At 45.1% G+C, this 21672-nt stretch overlaps 1 protein-coding gene across 1 annotated transcript in view; it reads right to left on the bottom strand.

The window, feature by feature from the left end:
• Positions 1–2991: 2991 nt before the first annotated feature.
• The window catches only part of hydin (HYDIN axonemal central pair apparatus protein), an 83285-nt gene continuing 64604 nt past the window's right edge, over positions 2992–21672 (bottom strand). The window contains exons 57-85 of the mRNA XM_034288481.1: positions 21370–21611; positions 21174–21282; positions 20831–21035; positions 20507–20742; positions 20255–20406; positions 19289–19490; positions 18594–18699; positions 18285–18515; positions 17834–18195; positions 17442–17605; positions 17248–17342; positions 16948–17161; positions 16634–16855; positions 16399–16525; positions 16068–16233; positions 14337–14484; positions 13993–14203; positions 13576–13797; positions 11722–11891; positions 11280–11478; positions 11027–11185; positions 9424–9704; positions 6215–6434; positions 5891–6100; positions 5537–5700; positions 5251–5401; positions 4812–5042; positions 4489–4713; positions 2992–4231 (exon numbers count right to left, since the gene is read on the bottom strand). Coding sequence (XP_034144372.1) covers positions 3722–4231; positions 4489–4713; positions 4812–5042; positions 5251–5401; positions 5537–5700; positions 5891–6100; positions 6215–6434; positions 9424–9704; positions 11027–11185; positions 11280–11478; positions 11722–11891; positions 13576–13797; positions 13993–14203; positions 14337–14484; positions 16068–16233; positions 16399–16525; positions 16634–16855; positions 16948–17161; positions 17248–17342; positions 17442–17605; positions 17834–18195; positions 18285–18515; positions 18594–18699; positions 19289–19490; positions 20255–20406; positions 20507–20742; positions 20831–21035; positions 21174–21282; positions 21370–21611 — 5934 coding nt within the window. The 3' untranslated portion in view covers positions 2992–3721. The remainder of the gene's footprint in view (positions 4232–4488; positions 4714–4811; positions 5043–5250; positions 5402–5536; positions 5701–5890; positions 6101–6214; positions 6435–9423; positions 9705–11026; positions 11186–11279; positions 11479–11721; positions 11892–13575; positions 13798–13992; positions 14204–14336; positions 14485–16067; positions 16234–16398; positions 16526–16633; positions 16856–16947; positions 17162–17247; positions 17343–17441; positions 17606–17833; positions 18196–18284; positions 18516–18593; positions 18700–19288; positions 19491–20254; positions 20407–20506; positions 20743–20830; positions 21036–21173; positions 21283–21369; positions 21612–21672) is intronic.

Raw genomic sequence — 21672 nt, 5'->3', positions numbered from 1 at the left:
TTAGTTTGAATTTATCACAATTATTTCACCACTTGTAACTTGGAGTGTCATTGAAGTGAAATGTCCTCTGGAAAGTAGGCGAATTTGAGTAGTTTTCATAGCACATGAGTACAAATATTTTCATTGATCTCTCACTGGAAAAAAGGGCAAATTTCAGCTGCCAGGATGCATCTCTCTGTCATTTAACCTGTGTAAAGCATTACTTGTTTTAAACACCCAATTTTTTTTGTAGCAGCTGGGTTTAGTGATGGATGCACACACACACACACACACTTGTGCGCGCACACACACATAGCCTTCCGAAGATGAGCCAATAGTACTCACATTCATTTCTGGTTAAAATGCTTACCAATGTTGATAAATTAGGGTGAGTATTGTGTGAACTGGACAATTTGTGAGTATTAAGTAGTTATTTGTCCCATTTTCACAATACTCAACTACAACATTTTCAGTGGCGAACCTTCAATTGAACTGACAATCACTTTTATCACATTTTCATAAATGTTGAAAGCATTTATGAAAATGTAACTTTAATTTAACCCATATATCAATCAAAAAAATCAAATATATTTATAATCTTTGAAATTATATTTATAATTAAATAAATATTTATCATCTTTGAAAATAATTAAAACATAGAGTTTTGTAATTATTCAACATTTGGTAGCAGGATAAGCAGTAATTTACCAAAATGTGTATAGGAAAAATAAATGGCATTTCAACTTCCCAAATTAACAAGAGGGCAAACTTCATGAGCCGTTGTTTGGATACAGCACTGTCGAAGAGACTTCTGGATTTCTGATGTAAAAGCACTTGGAATGCTTCAGTTAGTGTGACTGTGGATGGCACATTATCCAAAACTATCATCAGAATGAGGTTTTGTCATTTTGCTCTGTTGACATGGAACTAATACACTTCACATTTATTCTTGTCCAACATGTCAATTGTACTTATTAGCCCAAAACAAATATTCTGTAAACACAGTAAACCAAGGAAATGCCCACTGATGATGCTCCCTTATCCAGCATAATGCTGTCCAATTTTCTTAACCTATTTTGACCCCCAGGCTACTCGTCCGTTAGTGGCTTTTTCCTATGTCCAGTAGCTGTTAAGCAATTTAGAGGATATTTGTAATTACAGCGCTGTATAAACACGATTCTGGGAGCCTACATGCCCCAGAAAAATTATATTAATTAATTATTTTATGATCCTGATGGCCTATATAGTATGATGAGCTGATCTGTTGACCTCTTCTGATGACTTGTTAAATGTTATTTATGTCTCCGATATTTGTTTGTTTCTTACTTTAATTGGGACAAAATGCTATCTATTCATGATTAAATGGTTATATCTATGAAATACAAAGTTAATAGAACACCTTGTAGCAAATTCAAACGTGTTACCCTTGAATCATCCCCTGGAGATCTGAAGAGCTTTGACTAAGCTGAGCGGGTCCAAGTGACTATCCCCTGGGCAGCCACGCCTCAAGCCAAACCAGGGACATTTGGAACTGATTATAAAGAGAACAGGCAGCGAATCATATCTTTCAATTAATCCCTGCATTGACAAACAATCAAGAACACCTGGGCAAAAGAATGTACGGTAATTATAGCATTTGTTACACCTGTGACAGTCATATAATCGGTGTCCTGGAACCGATTGGTATCGAGATATACATTCATTTGTTGGACAGTGGAAGTGTATTATCAAGCATTCTTATAATTTAATCAATGAAATGTCTTCCACAGCTAACTTGCTTTTATCACCTAACACTTATTTTGGGGTCAGCCCATGTAAATGTAATTTGCTCGGTGATGCGTTGGAAGGATATTCAACTACATTTCAGTATGCATTCATTCTCCTCCCTGACTGGCCTCAATAACCCTTGAACCTTTCCAAAAGGAGGCCAGAAAGGACAGATTATAGAGTTAAACCAATTCATAAAAGGCCTTTGCCTAATAACCGATTTCTGAGTATCCGACCAACATGTTTTATCCGAGTCTCAATTAGGAAGGAAGTCCCTCATTACTAATGTGTGGTGTGCAGGTATAAAGGCCCATACAGGATAACCTTTGAGAGTTCAAAAGCTCCCTAGACCTGCCCTTTAAAATACGTTCCTGCTTAGAGGCCTCTCCCTTTAATTATCCAAACCCACCCAGAGTTTGGCACTGTTTAAAGAATGAAATGATTTGATAATGGAAAAATTGCTATATAATTACTACCATCTTAATGAGGAAATATTTAGCCTCATGAATGTTTTACATATTTTGAGAATTTTGCAGCTGTTATTGTACCTGCACCCATTCATGTTTGGTCTTATGACAGGAAGGTGTACAGCTATCTCCAGCTGGACACAGCCAGTCAGACCTGGACCTCTGTGGTAACTGGAGGGTCGTCCACCTCATGGCTTCTGCATCAGGCCAACCAACCTGTACAGGGGGGTTGAAGCCCAGACGAATGCGAGGCCCCCTCAGTAAAGAGCTTGAAAGGCTCTATTAACCAGAGAGCAGTTCAGCTGCCACTCAAATTCAAATAGACAATCACAAAAACAACACATTTCTGTCAGGACTGTTCACCCTCCTCTAGTCCCTGTTTTCTGTTGAGATCGCACAAGAAAGGGTTGCTAGGATCAATCTGGCCATATAAGAAGGCCAACAACTGGACCAACAGACTATGGCCAGGAGAAAGAGGGGGCTGGATGTTGTGCCGTCCATTCCTGTTTAGCTGATTACTGTTGGCTGTGCTCTGTGAAAGCCCAAGCTAGTTCTAGCAGAGGAACGGACGACACGGCAGTAAACAAACAATGGATTCAGTAGCGCTTTTGGAAAGAAAATGTAAGAACAATTTGAGCTCTGTGGGTTAAGAAAGAGTACTGATATACTGTGCAACGCCCTCACAGTTCCCCCTCACCGCCCCCCCCCCCCCCCCCCCCCCCCCCCCCCCCAGCCACTCACCAAATTAAAAGCTCTGCCAGGAGACTTCAATCCCCTGTGCATTATTTTAATATAAATTAATTGAACAACTCATTGACTGTGAGAGGATGACGGGAAAATTGCAATGCTATCTGTCCCAAAACAAAGGCACCCAACCTGCACAAGAACAGAAAGACATAAACACACACACACAACAATTCAGTGCTGTTTATACAAATTGAACCTCTACATTTCATACACCCAGATGACCTATCCTGTTCCCCCAAAAGAACACAGGAGATCTGTGGTGCTGATACTGAATGATTGGGAAAGGAGCAAGTGCCCTCCCTAGTGGCTCTGAGAGGAATCCAAGTGAGAGTAGGGAGATAACAGCCAGCAACATTTCTGATAAAACAGACATCTCTGGTATAAATACTATATGATGTATAAATAATGTATTCAGTCTCACAATGTTTAAATACGGCTTTATAAATAGGTCAAGCACGTGTATGTATACTTGTATAATATGAAGTTGATGGGTGAAACCTACTGTATGTTTAGTCAAGAATCTTAGATAACTGTAGGCCTATCTCTTAGTAGTTGCTCATAGAAATCTAAATATTTGCAAATATTATTGATTTAAAACACATTAAATATAGCAAAACAAAATTTAGCTCTTAATGTTCAAATTAAATTTTAGAAGAAATGTATTGATTTTAAATCTGCTTAAAACCCTATCAGAAAGGCGTAAACAGTTGCCTAGCTACATCAATTAACTGTAGGTCCTTTGTAGAGGAAGGAGATCTTCTCTAGGAGGTCTTTTCCCTCTGGCCCACCTCAGAATAGTAGCCCTTCAGGTAGAAGACCCAGGAGATGCCCTGTCCATGGCCCTCGGAGCGTGGGCTGGAGATTGTCAGCTTTCCACTGCAGGACCCTATGGAGCCAGGGGGAGGCCCCTCAAATGCCACCACAAAGTTGTGGGACTTCTTGGGCCGAATGATCCCCACTCCCTTCACAGTAAAGGCTGGGTTATCCACCAGGAAGGAAAACGCTGTGGTCTGGAGAAACACATTCTTGAAGGGGATAGAGACATTGCCTCCGGCGCGGATAGGGAAGGGGCCCTGAGCTTTGGGAGAGGTGCAGCATCCAAAGAGAGGGAACGTGTATTCCCCACCAAACACTGAAGAGATGGTGAGAATGCCACGGACCTCGCCCAGCTGGCAGGGCTCGAAGGACACTTCCAGGTTGATATCTGTGCCTGCCTGGTTGCCAGCCGCAGCAACAATGTGCTTCTCCACGATGAAGTCAGGACTGTCTGTCTGAGAGGGACGGAACAACTGTCAGCTTTTTAACGTAGAACATCGCATATCACATTATCCTGTATCACAGACATGATCATGCTTTCCCAGTGACAATATATTCAGTCTGTCATGGCAGTGCTAAAAGTGATATAGTCTAACGTACACAACGTGTAGACAAACGTGGTGAGACTTCAGTAGGGAACAGTAGTCATCAAGTATGAGCTGCATGCAGTGTTCTGGCAGTGTGGGTAAATGACCCTGAGGTGCTCCAGTACCTTGCAGACGTATTCTGCCTTGCCGCGGGAGTAGTTAGTGAACTTGGTAGTGACGTTGTGGCTGCTGCCCAGCGGAGCTTGGAAGTAGAGCGGTTTCTCATGTGGCGCCGGCAGGGCTTTAAGCAGCAGCTCATAGGGGTAGAAGCCCAACTCTCCATTATGAAGGATGAGCCGAGTGGTGGACTCGCCTGCATGCAAGGGCTGGTACTCAAAGGACAGGGAGGTCTGCAAAAGAAATAATCCAAATGAAATCAAAACAAATACGCATTTTGAAGAAAAAAACCATCCTGTGACGACAACGGACCGAAAAAGGGGGTACACACCTTAGAAAGGGGGGGCACCGTGAGCTGTGGAGGCACGCTGACGTCTGCGTTCCGGCACTCGATGCTGAAGGACGCGCTAACAGGGAGGGGGTTCTCCACCATGACAGAGGCAGAGGCCACCTGGCGCACCGGAGCCACCACGTCTATTGTGCTGATGACGCCTGGAGCGATGGTCTTGAAGTTCAGGTGGTAGAACAGGTATTCCCCTGAAGACTCATTACGGAAGGTTACCTACACAGTCAGCACAATGGAATTCATGTTCTGGGTGTTGGGATCGAAACGTACCAGGATATAGTATTGTCTGGTATGCTTTACAAAATGACTTTTGGCTCCAGTTGACCTCCTGTTGAGTTATAGCTCACCATGGATGTTGTTCACTGCATGATAGATTAAGGTTTCAGGCCTCCATCAAAGTTGGCCATGCCTGATCTTCACTCACCTTGGCATTGTACTGGCCCTCCTTGTAGGCAAAGAAGGATACCTTGTAGTCCCTCTTGGCCAAAGCTGGGACATCCAGGTAGTCAAGGCCTTTCAGGGACAAAGTGATGTCTGCCCTCTCTGGCTTGATGATCTCCACCACAGCACGGAACCTACACACAGGCCATTTCAACACTGGCAGCTAACAAAGTGGGGGTACTGTGTCTGAAGTGTAGTGTGATATAGACAGAGTCGATGTTCAGTGTTAACTAGCTGACCGACACCCTAGTGAAATAGTAGCAGGTCACCTCTGTGGTTTGGGCAGCCAGTTTTGGACAGGCACCATCTCAGTGTACTGGGTCTTGCAGGGCATCTCGTGAGTGATTGTGGCCACAGCCTTGGGGGGCTCAGCAGTGCCATGCAGGGTGTAGAGCATGCCTGTCCCATCTGGGAAGGAGAAGAAGACCGAGCCCTGGAAGACGACGACTGCGTGGTCAACTCAACTACAGTGCATAATGTTATAATATCCCTCCTCTAATAAACATCAAAAACAAAACAAAAACCACCTTTACGTTAATTGTCAGCAGCAATATGAATGTGCCCTCATATTGCTCAGGCTGCTGTTCAAGAGCTCCAGGTCTCCAGTAGAAAAAGTGTCTCACCAGGTGCTTCTTGCCGTCTGCGGTCATGACCATTGGTTTGTATGTGATCTCGTAGGCCCTGCTCTGGTAGGGTTCAACTACGAACGTAGACGGGCCGCTCCAGTGCTCCCCCTCCAACGCAGGCTTCAGAGTCCAGCGCTGGTCGCTGCGGTTGGACAGAATCACAGACTGGACGTGCTGACTGCGTACCTGGCACAAAAAGGTCACCACCTGTAAAGGAGACGGGTGGCAAAAGGCTAAGGTGAACAAACATTAGAGTACACTTTGGTCTCATCCCAGGGGCAGATGTCATGCACATGCCAATAAAAGACAGATATGCTCTACCTCTTTGGTGACAGGGGGTGTGATACAGGAGCCTGTTAATGTGAGTGTGATGGGCTTGGATCCCTCTATGGAACAGGGCACGTCGTCATATCTCAGGTCCTGACTCAGATCTACAGGGGCAAAGGTCACCTGAAAGGGGACCTCCATGGCAGGGCTGATGTAGCCCTCTGATGGGCTGATGGAGAAGTCTCTGCCAAACCTCTTCACATCCCACTGGAACCTGACAGAGAAACACGAAAGGATACACAAATACAACTGATGCTAAATTTTATTAGTAGGTGTGCTCACTGAAAGCAAAGGGCAACTTCATTCCTAGTTATTATTATTCTCCTTCTGCTGACACTTGCAAGGCTTAAACCAGACAAAACTAAATTAAAACGTATTATTATTTGCTATGTATGCTACTAATACTGACACTACAAACATTAAAGGGGCATTTCACCCCGGGGCATGATATCATGTCTGTGAGATTTCTAGGGCTGTAAGATTAGTTTCACACATAATTGGCCGGGTGGAGCAAGGTTTATTTTTTGCACACCAAAAACACGTCATTACGTCATTGTGTATTGAAAGGCGAGCAAGACCTGAAAAATGAATCTACTGATGTTTCGTTTGGCTAAGACTCCATGTTGTATCAACTGCACTACAAGAACATTTTATATGTTGTTGTGGTTGTCCTTGATTGATAGTGTCATCGGATGTCTTTCAGCGATGTTCCTATCAACAAATATATTGATAAATACAAAACAGTACAGGTGTCAAGAATTGTCCTCTTTCTAAAGGACTACAACTCTGAAGCCATAACTTCCTGCTCAGCCACAGTCCCTCCCCTTCCTTTACACTCAGTGAGTTCTTTAAATCTGCAGTAGACTGGATACTGCTAGCTAGCTAACTTTACAATAAGCAGCACAAAGACTTGTCATCATGAGTTGAAGGATACATTTTTGAAAGTGATATCACATTGTGATATTGAACTATACATATACAGGTGCTGGTCATAAAATTTGAATATCATCAAAAAAGTTGATTTATTTCAGTAATTCCATTCAAAATGTGAAACTTGCATAATCTATACATTCATTCCACACAGACTGATATATTTCAAGTGTTTATTTCTTTTAATTTTGATGATTAAAACTGACAACTAATGAAAACCCCAAATTCAGTATCTAGGAAATTTGAAAATTGTGAAAAGGTTCAATATTGAAGACACCTGGTGCCACACTCTAATCAGCTAATTAACCCAAAACACCTGCAAAGGCCTTTAAATGGTCTCTCAGTCTAGTTCTGTAGGCAACACAATCATGGGGAAGACTGCTGACTTGACAGCTGTCCAAAAGACGACCATTGACACCTTGCACAAGGAGGGCAAGACACAAAATGTCATAGCTAAAGAGGCTGGCTGTTCACAGAGCTCTGTGTCCAAGCACATTAATAGAGAGGCAAAGGGAAGGAAAAGATGTGGTAGAAAAAAGTATACAAGCAATAAGGATAACCGCACCCTGGAGAGGATTGTGAAACAAAAGAGATTCACAAAGAGTAGACTGCAGCTGGAATCAGTGATTCAAGAACCACCACGCTCAGACGTATGCAAGACATGGGTTTCAGCTGTCGCATTCCTTGTGTCAAGCCACTCTTGAACAAGACACAGCGTCAGAAGCGTCACGCCTGGGCTAAAGACAAAAACAACTGGACTGCTGCTGAGTTATGTTCTCTGATGAAAGTACATTTTGCATTTCCTTTGGAAATCAAGGTCCCAGAGTCTGGAGGAAGAGAGGAGAGGCACAGAATCCACGTTGCTTGAAGTCCAGTGTAAAGTTTCCACAGTCAGTGATGATTTGGGGTGACATGTCATCTGCTGGTGTTGAGGTCCAAGTGTTTTCTGAGGTCCAAGGTCAACGCAGCCGTCTACCAGGAAGTTTTAGAGCACTTCATGCTTCCTGCTGCTGACCAACTTTATGGAGATGCAGATTTCATTTTCCAACAGGACTTGGCACCTGCACACAGTGCCAAAGCTACCAGTACCTGGTTTAAGGACCATGGTATCCCTGTTCTTAATTGGCCATCAAACTCGCCTGACCTTAACCTCATTGAAAATCTATGGGGTATTGTGAAAAGAAAGATGCAATACACCAGACCCAACAATGCAGAAGGGCTGAAGGCCACTATCAGAGCAACCTGGGCTCTCATAACACCTGAGCAGTGCCACAGACTGATTGACTCCATGCCATGTCGCATTGCTGCAGTAATTCAGGCAAAAGGAGCCCCAATTAAGTATTGAGTGCTGTACATGCTTATACTTTTCATGTTCATACTTTTCAGTAATAATTAAGTAATATTCAAATTTTGTAAGATACTGAATTCGGGATTTTCATTAGTTGTCAGTTATAATCCCAATTAAATGAAAAAAACATTTGAAATATATCAGTCTGTGTGTAATGAATGAATATAATATACAAGTTTCACTTTTTGAATGGATTTACTAAAATAAATCAACTTTTTGATGATATTCTAATTTTATGACCAGCACCTGTATATTTGAACAGGAGTAGTCTACAGTAAAACGGATTTGAAAGAGAGTGGTAGCAGGATATTATGAGGTATTTTTCTGCCTGGTGAACCGTGTTCAATATGGATTGAAGAATGTATTTACTAATCACATTTGGAATACAGCAGTTGAACAAGACCAACACAGCAAATAAGTAAATTAATTATATTGATTTGTGCCTTTGTTCTGCCTAAACAACAATGGAAATGTACATCTTATTTTGGCTATATAAATAGTTATTTTATTAATAAAATATCTATTGGGATCTGTGGCTGGTAATCCACTGTTAAATGTATAGCCTAACTTTTTACAAACAGCTAATTACTGTCGTTATAATGGCAAATGATTTGCTTGTTATAAAACCATGCCTGTTTTATAACAAGCAAGTTTTATAACAAGCAAATTTGTTATAAAACCATCCCCTTTGAGAGTGTTTCTGGGTGGCTCATCTAGGGCCCTGGCCAATTAGGCTACCACCTGCAGGTGTACCAGTCTGATCAGCCCCAGGCGTTTTAACCTGGGGAGGGGGGAAGATGGACAGCAGATAGTGATGCAGCACCCATCCACTGAGACATGGCTTCATATGTCACAATATCCAAATAAACACAAAAACAAGACAACTTCCCAGGGGGTGTACTTGGACCTTTCCACAGGACTGTACCTGGCTCCGATATCTCCAGTGTTCTGCATGATGATGCGTCTGGTGACCTGGCATCGTTGAGCGACAGCTCCAAAGGTCACGTAGTCCTGGTCCAGCCTGACCTCCACGCCCTGACAGCAGCCCTTCAGCACCAGAAGTGGGCGCACTGTGCCCAGACATTCAAACTGCAGATCTGCAGTGAAGGGCGCCATACGTTCTCTAGGAGAGAACAGTACTTCCACAAGACAACGACCCCCAGAAGGCTTCAGGGTGACCTCGTCTGCTGGGGTCACGTACAGCACCTAATATTAAAGAAGACAAACATCACACAGGCAGAAATAACCTGGAACAACAATTCCATCTGAAAAGATCTGATGTGAAAAGATCTGATGAAACTGTTGAAATGTTTTCTTTTTTAAAGATCACCTGTATTTTCTATATTAACACATGGTGTTGATGTATGTAGTGTACTGGTTGACAAAGACTATATAAATGCATTGTGTTGATGTATGTAGTGTACTAGTTGACACAGACTATATAAATGCATTGTGTTGATGTATGTAGTATACTGGTTGACAAAGACTATATAAATGCATTGTGTTGATGTATGTAGTGTACTGGTTGACACAGACTATATAAATGCATTGTGTTGATGTATGTAGTATACTGGTTGACAAAGACTATATAAATGCATTGTGTTGATGTATGTAGTGTACTGGTTGACAAAGACTATATAAATGCATTGTGTTGATGTATGTAGTGTACTAGTTGACAAAGACTATATAAATGCATTGTGTTGATGTATGTAGTGTACTGGTTGACAAAGACTATATAAATGCATTGTGTTGATGTATGTAGTGTACTAGTTGACAAAGACTATATAAACACATTGTGTTGATGTATGTAGTGTACTAGTTGACACAGACTATATAAATGCATTGTGTTGATGTATGTAGTGTACTAGCTGACACAGACTATATAAACACATTGTGTTGATGTATGTAGTGTACTAGTTGACACAGACTATATAAACACATTGTGTTGATGTATGTAGTGTACTAGTTGACACAGACTATATAAATGCATTGTGTTGATGTATGTAGTGTACTAGTTGACACAGACTATATAAATGCATTGTGTTGATGTATGTAGTGTACTAGTTGACACAGACTATATAAATGCATTGTGTTGATGTATGTAGTGTACTAGTTGACAAAGACTATATAAACACATTGTGTTGATGTATGTAGTGTACTAGCTGACACAGACTATATAAATGCATTGTGTTGATGTATGTAGTGTACTAGTTGACACAGACTATATAAATGCATTGTGTTGATGTATGTAGTGTACTAGTTGACACAGACTATATAAACACATTGTGTTGATGTATGTAGTGTACTGGTTGACACAGACTATATAAATGCATTGTGTTGATGTATGTAGTGTACTAGTTGACACAGACTATATAAATGCATTGTGTTGATGTATGTAGTGTACTAGTTGACACAGACTATATAAACACATTGTGTTGATGTATGTAGTGTACTGGTTGACACAGACTATATAAACACATTGTGTTAATGTATGTAGTATACTGGTTGACATGGTGTGGGTGCAGTACCCTGGAGTCTAGCAGAGTGTGCACAGTGGAGCTGAGCAGTAGGGAGAACGTCAACGAGGACAGGCTATTGTTCACCAGGGGAATCACCCTCCGAATCTTTTGACCAATCTGCAGAGCCCCCAGATTAACTATCTTTTGCCTAGGGTCCTCAAAATCAACCTGAGGGAAAAGGGAGAGGATGTGTGCAGTGACACACTCCAAATATGTACACACAAACACACACCCACACACACACACACACACACACACACACCTTCATCTCAATGCCTTGACCTAGGATGTCGACCACCTGCTTGGCACAGTCATTGATCTCGAAGACCACTCTCTCATGGTAGGGCTTGGCCTCCCGTGGGTAGAAGGTGATGGGCACTTCCATGGACCCGCCAGGTGACAGCACTTCTGGCTGGAAGCCCACCTCCAGGAAGGGGGTGTTGGAGAACTGACAGTCTACACTGGAGAAGAGAGTAACATGCTGTGACACCTTCCTCATTGAGAAACACTGATTTATATTCACTGTGCTTTTGCCTGCCAGTGCAGTATGGCCCTCTTGTCTTTTTCATTGCATTTCTTTTGGAAGTATGAGTGAGAGAAAATTAAATGGGCTGACAGTGTGTCTGTCAATGGACAGGCTGTTCTGTTTGGGTTTTAAAGTTGTCACTCAAACACGATTCCTCAGGCAACTTGTCATCTTTTACCTGATCCCCCTCTCTCCCTTGTTATTTATGATCAGTGTTTGCATGGCTGGCACCATCCCTGCACAGTAGATGAAGCCCATTCCAAAGTCGTGTTTGAGGAAGGAGAAATCCAGGCCAGGGGCAACAGCTGAACCCAAGATGGCACAGCTGAAGACAGGCCCATTCTTAATCTGAAGAAGAGAGAAGGCGAGAGAGGCAGAGAGAGAGATAGGGAGAGAGAATGAATGGAGAAAGGAATGGAAAGAGAGATAAAACCGAATAACGTCTTTTGCATAATGAATGCAGAGATGTGGGTCTATTGATAATGACACCATCCTACAAACCACAACCTTTTCATTTCAGCTAGGTCGAGCAGAAGTTTAGGAGAATGTGTGGCTGATGTTTTATGATTGGATGATTTAGTTGTTGGAAAGTTTTCTAGCTTGAATCTTTGTTCATCAGGTTGTTGCGACAATGCGAGTCTGGAAGACAATGCGCGTCTGGAAGACAATGCGAGTCTGGAAGACAATGCGAGTCTGGAAGACAATGCGAGTCTGGAAGACAATGCGCGTCTGCTCTGTGGGTAGGTGACTCACACAAGCTCACAGAATAGAAAAACTAAACTTCAGGAGGACCTACCAACCTTTCACTCCCTCCATCTGCACCTACTTTCCTCATTCACTCAGTCCACTGCTCCCTTGTATACAAAACTCTTCTATGCATTAACCTCTATTTCTCCACTCTACCCAGATTGAATCCCTCAATTAACGACGTGCCATTCTCTTTTTCAGACATTCCCCATTCTTTTCACCCCTCATCAGCTCCTCGCTGACCAGTGGCTGCGTCCCCAATTCCCTCAAGATGGCCAGACGTGGCCCTCGTAAAAAAATTAATCTTTTACTTGAGAGTGCTGTCTTGGAACAATCAGATCTTCTTCTCCACCCCGGTGGAGGCCCTGCACAACCTGGCTGAGGCCCTGCACAACCTGGCTGAGGCCCTGCACAACCTGGCTGAGGCCCTGCACAACCTGGCTGAGGCCCTGCACAACCTGGCTGAGGCCCTGCACAGCCTGGCTGAGGCCCTGCACAGCCTGGCTGAGGCCCTGCACAACCTGGCTGAGGCCCTGCACAACCTGGCTGAGGCCCTGCACAACCTTGCTGAGGCCCTGCACAACCTGGCTGAGGCCCTGCACAACCTGGCTGAGGCCCTGCACAACCTGGCTGAGGCCCTGCACAACCTGGCTGAGGCCCTGCACAGCCTGGCTGAGGCCCTGCACAGCCTGGCTGAGGCCCTGCACAACCTGGCTGAGGCCCTGCACAACCTGGCTGAGGCCCTGCACACTCTTGAACTGCATCCGTCCAGTCAGGCTTGTAGTAACAGGTGACATGGAGAGGATCTGTGTCTGCTCTGGGGGACCTCACTACTGGTGTCCTCCCGGTGGGTCTCTACTATCATTGCTACTCAAGTATGTTTGGGAGACAATACCTCACGCTGGCTTCCAGATCAAACCTGCATCCACCACAGGACCTCTGTGCTTGTCTGCTGCCAGTGTTTAACCCTACATCCTCCTGTGCTCTTTGCCATTCCTGTGGGAGGGTGGCTCCCAATCGGCCCAGTTGAAGATCTACTCTGTCCTGGCACTCCAATAGTAGAACCAGCTTCCCCTTGAAGCTAAAGTCCCTGCCCATTTTCCGAAGAAACCATGCCTTCTAAAAGACTATCTGTCTTTGCATAGAAAGTCTGAGATATCTCACATGTGAAGGACCACCTAAAAAGCAACTTTATTTTGAATAACATATTTTTTACCAAAATGTTAGATATAACCTTCTGTTACCAAGGTCACACTGTCAGATGGAAGGAAAAAGAGACACGTGCCTTGATGTTGAGGCCCACGTCTTTGAGCACGCATTTCTGCAGGGGGAAGAATGTGACGGCACAGCGGCTCTGTCTGCCCACCTCCACACGCTCTCTTTCTGGCACAACCATGAGGTGGCGGTGCAGCGCAGTGGGACCCCATAGCTCATACTGAACATCCAGGCTGAACCTCCCCGGGTTGGACACCAAGAAGACACACAATGACTTATCACTGAGCTCCACCTGACCGTGGACAAAAAAAAACGCACAGGACGGAAATGACACAACTTCAAACAAGCAGACGGGGGAGAAACCAGCTATGCAATTATTCACAATATCTTTCTGCTTTACACAACAAAGACTTAAGGGAGACTTAAGGGCAGAGTATAATGATTTTTTTTTGTCTGAGTCCTAAGCTTTGAAGCCAACATTTCTTACCTGTTTGAAGTCCACCTGATGATGAGAGGTGCCAGGAGACAGCTCTATGACGCCTCCCCCCGGGCTCTCACACCGCACACAGGCGTTCATGCTGTAGCCCTCTGCTTTGACATTAAGAGTGACTGGCTGGACCTTCCCTTTCACCTTAATTAGTACATTAAAGGTCACAACCCCATCGTGGGTAGGGGTGAAGGACACCACCACAGGGAACCTGGAGGACACCGGGACAGAAAAGATGCTTGGTTTCATGGGTATCACCCAGACGGGTACCACACACAGTCCCTCTGACACACCCCTCGGTGACATTCAGATGACCTGCTGGTGTATGAGGGTGGGAGTCACACCTGTCTTTAGGCGGTACTACCCCCTCCATGGGCTCCAGCTGTAGGCGGTCCAGGAATGCCTCCGAGTGGCAAGAGGATTTCTCTATGACAAACTGGAAGGGCTGATTCTCTGCATTCACCAAATACACTGTTTGGAGAGTATTCCCTCCTACAGAACATTCAATCAAAACACAAGCAACATATAATTATTATACCATATACAGGAAATATTTGGACACTGACACAATTGTCATAATTCTGGCTCTGTATGCTACCATAATGGATTTGACATGAAACCACCGCGATGCCATTGAAGTGCAGACTTTCAGCTTTAATTCAAGGGGTTGAACAAAAATATTGTATGAAATGTTTAGGAATTGCAACCATTTTCATACACAGTCCCCTTTTTTCAGGGGCTAAAATGTATTTGGACAAATTAAAACAATCGCAAATAAAATGTTAATTTTTAATACTTCTGGAACGCATGGACATCACCAAACGCTGGGTTTCCTCCTTTGTGATGCTTTGCTAGGCCTTTACTGCAGCTGTCTTCAGTTATTGTTTGTTCATGGGTCTTTCTGCCATACATTTTGTCTTCAGCAAGTGAAATGCCTGCTCAATCGGGATGAGATCAGGTGATTGACTCGGCTATTGCAGAATATTCCACTTCTTTGCCTCAAACATCTCCTGGGTTACTTTCGCAGTATGTTTTGGGCCATTGTCTGTCTGTAAAGTGAAGCGTCATCCAATCAACTTTGCTGTATTTGGCTGAATCTGAGTAGACAATATATCCCTATACACTTCAGAATTCATCTGGCTGCTTCTGTCTTCTGTCACATCATCAATAAACACTAGTGACCCAGTGCCATTGGAAACCATGCATGCCCAAGCCATCACACTGCCTCCACAGTGTTTTACAGATGATGTGGTATGCTTCGGATCATGAGCCGTTCCAACCCTTCTCCATACTATTTTTCTTCCAATCATTCTGGTACAGGTTGATCTTGGTCTCATCTGTCCAAAGATTGCTGTTCCAGAACTGGACTGGCTTTTTTAGATGTTTTTGACAAAGTCTAATCTGGCCTTTCTATTCTTGAGGCTTATGAATGGTTTGAACCTTGTGGGGAACCCTCTGTATTTGCTCTTGTGAAGTCTTCTCTTTATGGTAGACTTGGATAATGATATGCCTACCTCCTGGAGAGTGTTCTTCACTTGACTGGATGTTGTAAAGGGTTTGTCTTTACCATGGAAAGGATCCTACGATCATCTACCACTGTTGTCTTCCATGGACGTCCAGGTATTTTTGTGTTGCAGAGCTCACCAGTGTGTTCTTTTTTTCTCAAAATGTACCAAACAGTTGATTTGGCCACTCCAAATGTTCCTGCTATCTCTCTATCTCTCATTCTTTGCAGCCTAAGGATGGCCTGTTTCACTTGCATTGAGAGCTCTTTTGACCACATGTTGTGGGTTGACAGCAACAGCGTCCAAATGTGAATGCCACACTTAATTGATGAAGAAATAATGAAGGAATAGCCCACACCTGTTCATGAAACAGCTTTCGAGTCAATTTTCCAATTACTTTTGATCCCTAGATAAAGAGGGGGCTACATATTAAAGACTTGTAATTCCTAAACCCTTCCTCCAATTTAAACTTGTGTCAGTGTCCAATTATTTCCGGACCTAACTGTATTTGCATATTAACTGTCCTAGTGTGGTAGATATTTTCTACCCAGGTTTGTGTATTTCACTCACCCACAAGCAGGTTACCCAGGCTAAGATGAACACGGTCTACATAGACAACGGGATCACTAGCTGTCCCAACCAGCAGAAAGGGCACAGAGAGGTTCTTTTCAGGGATCAGGAAGGTCCAGAATGACTCCACCGTGTCTGGCACTTGGGGCTGGAACTCAAAGGACACCTGCAACGGGACAATTCAGTTCATTTTGTTGCTGACATTTTTTCACTGAAGAACAAAACAACAACAGCAGGGATCGTTAGTGGCCCTAAAAGTAATTCAGTCCAGTTAAAATCAATGAAGCGTTCCTGCACCTCAGAATGAAGCTATAATACACAGCAGCCGTACCTGCACCCTCTTCCCAGGCTGAATGGAGGTCTTTGGTGTGAGACATTTGAAAGGGGAGGCACCTGCATCCTCACACCTCCAGACGAATGAGTAAGGCTTGTTGGTGGGGTTCACGATGCTAAACTGACTATAGTGGGAGAGGGGGGGGGGGGGGGGTGACACTGAATGTATTTTAAAGAAACAGAGGGCGTCTCTATGGCACCACCCAATCGGACAAAGCTACAACCGTACCCACCGAGGGACGCAAGAACATACGCCCACAGATCTGAACTCTATGACCCTGGTGCTGGGGTCCAGGGGTGCTTTGGGCGGGGCCCCATGAGGACCACGCAGCTCGGGGTTGCGCCTGTTTCCGCTGATGTAGTCTGAGTCGTCCAGGTGGAAGTGGCAGTAGGGGAGCAGGCTGCGACCGCAGACCAACACCATGGGGCCCTGCTCCTGCTCTTGGTTGGGGACGCTGTCGTTACACAAACACATACACTCAATACACTAGGAGGTGACAGTGAGAAACACTTGTTGACTGGCGTTTGTCCGGGTGGTGATGGTGACCTGCAGACGAGCCTGGCATCAAACTCGGCCACTTCCAGGGGGGAGAACTTGATTCGGAAGGTCTGAGTGTGTCCAGGGATGACGACGCCCACGCCGGGCTCCACAGAGAAAGGGGGCAGGTCCGGGTCACCCAGCATCAGACAGGACACACTCTGTAAAGAGCTGGCCGGTCTGACCCCCGATCCACCGCTCTGAGAGGCGCGAGGGCTAACATCTGGGAAAACCCAAATCCTGAGAGTTACACCATATTGATTGATTCAGCGTTTTCTCTCAAACCAGAAGGCAGGGGTCCAAAGTTACCTGCACTTTCAGAGTTTACACCATTTCCATATCTGTCCATCAGGACCTGCCAGGAGTACTCCATCCTCACACTGCCTGTGTTCACCATCTGGAGCCTGTACAACATGGGACATGAGGAAGAGGTCAGGAACTTACTAAATCATTTCTCCTTTTAGATTTACATCCCAGGTAAACCCAAACGGACAGTAACTCACTGGAACACCCTGGTCTGATAGAGCAGCGTGTCCTTGAAGCGGATGGTCTCAGTGTTGCTGCAGGTGAACCGGGCATAATCACACACAGCGCTGATGCGTAGCTCCATCTCCCTAAATGAGTTCTCAACTACAGAGTGGCGTGGCTCGGGGTCTGTTTGAATCACCTGGGGTCCAAAACAGAACATACAAGTTCTCTCACCGGTTTATATTTTATCTCTATGTCAGGGCTTACATTCAAGTGCCTCTCATTCCTGCATGGAGACGGAAACACAAATACAGTGCAACTAAAGCTTCTTCATTAAATACATTTTCATGTTATAGGACAAAAAAGATTAAAGATTCCACTTCTTCCAAGCTGACAGACCCACGTGTGTGTGTGTGTGTAACTTCACCTTCTGCTTTGCAGGCTGTTGACTGCCCAGCTGTTTTCCAGAGCTGACCCACTTGACAGTCCTGAGGCGGTCATCCCAGTCAGGGACCTGGTCTACCGGCTGCGGGAACGTCACCCTGCACAGTTTACACTTCACCGGCTGGGCACTCAGCACCAAGGGCTGCCCTGAGCAGAAGGTCACGGTCACCTCCTTAGCGCAGCCTGCATGGAGATGGCCCACCTGGGGAGAGAAGCAGACCGGGGGGCTGTTGGCCAGCCACTCGAACCTCAGCACGTCACCGCTGCTCAGGTTGGTCATGGTGAAGGTCTTCTGGTAGGGCCTAGACACGTGGCAGTCCCCAAAGGACAGCAGGTCCCCCTTGTCTGGGTACAAAATACAAGGACGATTTCAGGGAATAAGTCTTAGAAACCCTTCATGAAGTACGTAAACGTAAAAGGCTGCACGGTCTTACTGTCTGGTGAGTCCTCCTGTGGATCCCTGCTGCTGATGTTGTCCAGGGAGATGATGTCATGGTAGCCTTCCCCTTGGAGATGAACCACCGTCTCCCCATATTGATTGTCCACCACTTGAAGGCGCACGTTGGCCTCAAAGCTCTGAGCAAACACAGGACTGAAGTCCACCTCAAACTCTGCCTGCTGGCCCCCAAACAGCACCACTGAGGCTGTGTGTGCCATCTGTCTCTCTGAGGGGAGGGAAACAGTCCTGTTACTATGCCCTGTCTCTGTGGGCTTGTCATCCACCAGCGGTAGGCTGCACCAACCTGTGCCAGCTTCTGCCTCCATGCGTGAGGAGGTGTAGCTGCGGGTGGAGTTGGGAACAGCTCTCAGGGTGAACACCCCCATGTTATCTAGAAGATCCATGTGAACCTGTTCAAAGTCCAGTCAGGGAAATAACGCCGGTGAGTGAACAGCATGGAGAGTAACAGCACCATCATTTACATCAACTGTCGTGGACATGACCTCATTTAAATAATGTTGTCACGACATGTAAATAAAATGTTCCATCCACACCAAAAGATGACAAACTCCTGGTGAGCCTTAAGGCCGAACACACGGAAGCACAAGAGCTTTCGTCAGACTGCTGACCTGGAAGGAGTAAAAAAAAACCAGACAATGTCCTCTCCGTCAAACATCTGCTGGTGCTGGTAATGACAGAATTGTTCCAGTCTTTCAGTTTCTTCCCAACAAAGCGTTTTTTCTGTGGAACTGGAAGGACTTACAGAGGCAGACTTCCTGTCACCGCTCAAATCCAGGACTCATACAGAGAGACGTCTTCACACTTCAGCAGCCACACGTTACCTTCCATTTTTACCCACTTAGACAGTTACATCTTTTATCTCCAGCGTAAATGCGGCACCCTGGTCTCGTTCATCAAAATAAAACTATCGTAGTATAAAAACAACATGAATCACATCCTTTACAATGGTATGTGAATATGAATGGGGGCTGTTCTCACCTGAGCGGGTACATTGGCATCATTCTTCAACACCAGGGGCAGGGTCTGGTTCCGACCCACCAGCAGCCGTTTAAAGTGCAGCAGTGGTTCTCCACGGCTGGTCCTCAGGACTGGCCTCAGAACATTCACACTGGGCAGGTTGCTGTCACCCATTAATTCAAACACCAATGCTTTGGGCTTGCCCATGCCCGTGGGTGGTAGACTAGGAAATACAGATGTGAATAATGAGACAAATATTTCCCCCCACACATCTACCTTTTCCCCACAGACACCTTCACACTCTAACGAATCTGTCAGTATTAAGAAATCCCTTCATGCTGCATTGAATCGTGCCAATGTATCAGAGTGAGAACTTCTGCAAACTAGCTTGACCAAATCGTTTTACAAACACGATATGACACAGCATATGAAAGCAGGTGCGTGGACTGTAATAATAATTTAATTCGCTTCATTCCATGTTAATAACAGAACTGTGTCTTACAAAACCAACTTATCACTGTGTTTTGTTAATTTTAGAAATAAATATTGGAAAAATACTTCAATATCATTTATGATAAACATTTAGGAAGAATTAATATTTAACCATTTTCCAAATATAAAAATAAAAAGTACAGGAAATAAGATTAAACGGCAACAACACTTATGGGTGTTTTCAAAATCCAAACTATAAGTATTTGTTTATTAAAATTGTTGTGCACATATAAGCACACAAAATGTTGAACAAAAATGTATTCCAATCAAAAGTCCCTTCAGCCCTAACCCTCACCCTAACTATTACCCCTAAACTTAAATGTTACCCCTAAACCTAACCAATCAACCTAAAGAATCTGTTCTATCTTTGAGGAGCGGCAAAATGCTCTACTCTTTTATTACACCTGCGAGGTTCTCACAACTGTCGTTAAAATGTACAATACACACACACGCACACACACAGGTATGCACAGACACACAAACTGATGTTTGTACCTGGTAGATCCCTCTAAGGTGGCCTCAAACATGGCATGGTAAGTTTGAATGGTCTGTGGGGAAAAGGTGATCTGGGCATAGGCATGAGAATGACTGGGGATGCTCAGCCTGCTGGGGGTCAGCTCAAACACGTCGGCGCTACGCGAGGACATCTGCAACGGACAGACAGATACCGCTCACACGGACATACACACAGTCTCAGTTTCATGAATACAGTACGCAGGTCAGATAACAGAGAGCCGCCCACACTACCTTAGTAGGGACAGACTTGACTGCAAGGCTCAGCTCGCAGGGCACCTTGCCATTGTTCGTGAGGCGGAAGCGGGCTTTGACTAACTGACCCACCAGAACATTACTGAAAACAAATTTGTTCTCGTCTTGAATATAGACGCCCATGGAATCCCGGAACTGCTCGCTGTACAACATGGCGCTGGTCTTGCAGATCCTGTGCTCCTCAAATATGGAGGCAATGTCTTTGTATGCGATCCCTGTGGAAAATACACAACTGGTTAAGAGAGTCCTTATTTTGAATGTCTAGGCCAGGGGTAGTGTTACAACACTAACTCATAGACGCACCTGGAACGCACACTTCCGCCACCAGCTGGTAGGGGATACCCCCTGGATTGTCTGAGGGGTCTCGATCGGTGACGTCCAGGGCCAGGCACTCCTGCCAACGTCCTATCAGCTCAGCCACACAGTCCACCGTGACCACCTGGTGAGTGCCCGCGGCGAGGGTACCAAACGCCGGCGACACCGTGAACACGCCCACGGTGACACGGGTCTGCACGCACCGGCAGTTGGTGAGGTGGGAAGGGACGATGGCAGATTAGGGACACACACATATCACCATGGTCATTTAAAACTGCTCAGGTCACACTGGTATTCGTAAGTGTACTGAAACGCCAGGAGAACATCTCACCTGAGTAGAAGTGCCCGCGTCCTTCTGGATGGATTCAGCTCGCCGCACTTTGTTTCCGGTGAGGGGTTTAGCAGAGTGGCTATCCCGCGATGTTCTTCTCCCCACGACGCTGCAGTGACACATAGAGCCATCCCATGAGTTTTGGTTCTACAGAGAACGTGTTGGTAGGGAGATGAGGTCAGAGTGGGGATCATACCCTCTCCTGTAGGCAGGCTGAGGCAGCTCTTTACACATTCTGCTCATGTTGAAGCGGATGTCAAATTCGCCCCGGTTCTCTATTTTGAACGTTTGTGTCCTGCGGCAGCCGTAGACCAGTGGGCCAAAGTTGATGCCATTGGAGGGCGTGATGCTGTATTTGGAGAAGACGGACTGGACCGACATTCTGATGGGAACACTGCCAACGATCCCTGAACCCTCTGCAATACTCGGGTCAATCACCTGGAACAAAACGTAGATATTTTGAACACCCCAGAGGACACAGATACAAGATACTAGCAAA

Source organism: Esox lucius, chromosome 19, assembly GCF_011004845.1.
Source record: "Esox lucius isolate fEsoLuc1 chromosome 19, fEsoLuc1.pri, whole genome shotgun sequence".
NCBI lineage: Eukaryota > Metazoa > Chordata > Actinopteri > Esociformes > Esocidae > Esox > Esox lucius.
Note: the sequence above shows the minus strand (reverse complement) of the source record. Positions and strands in the feature narration are given on the sequence as shown.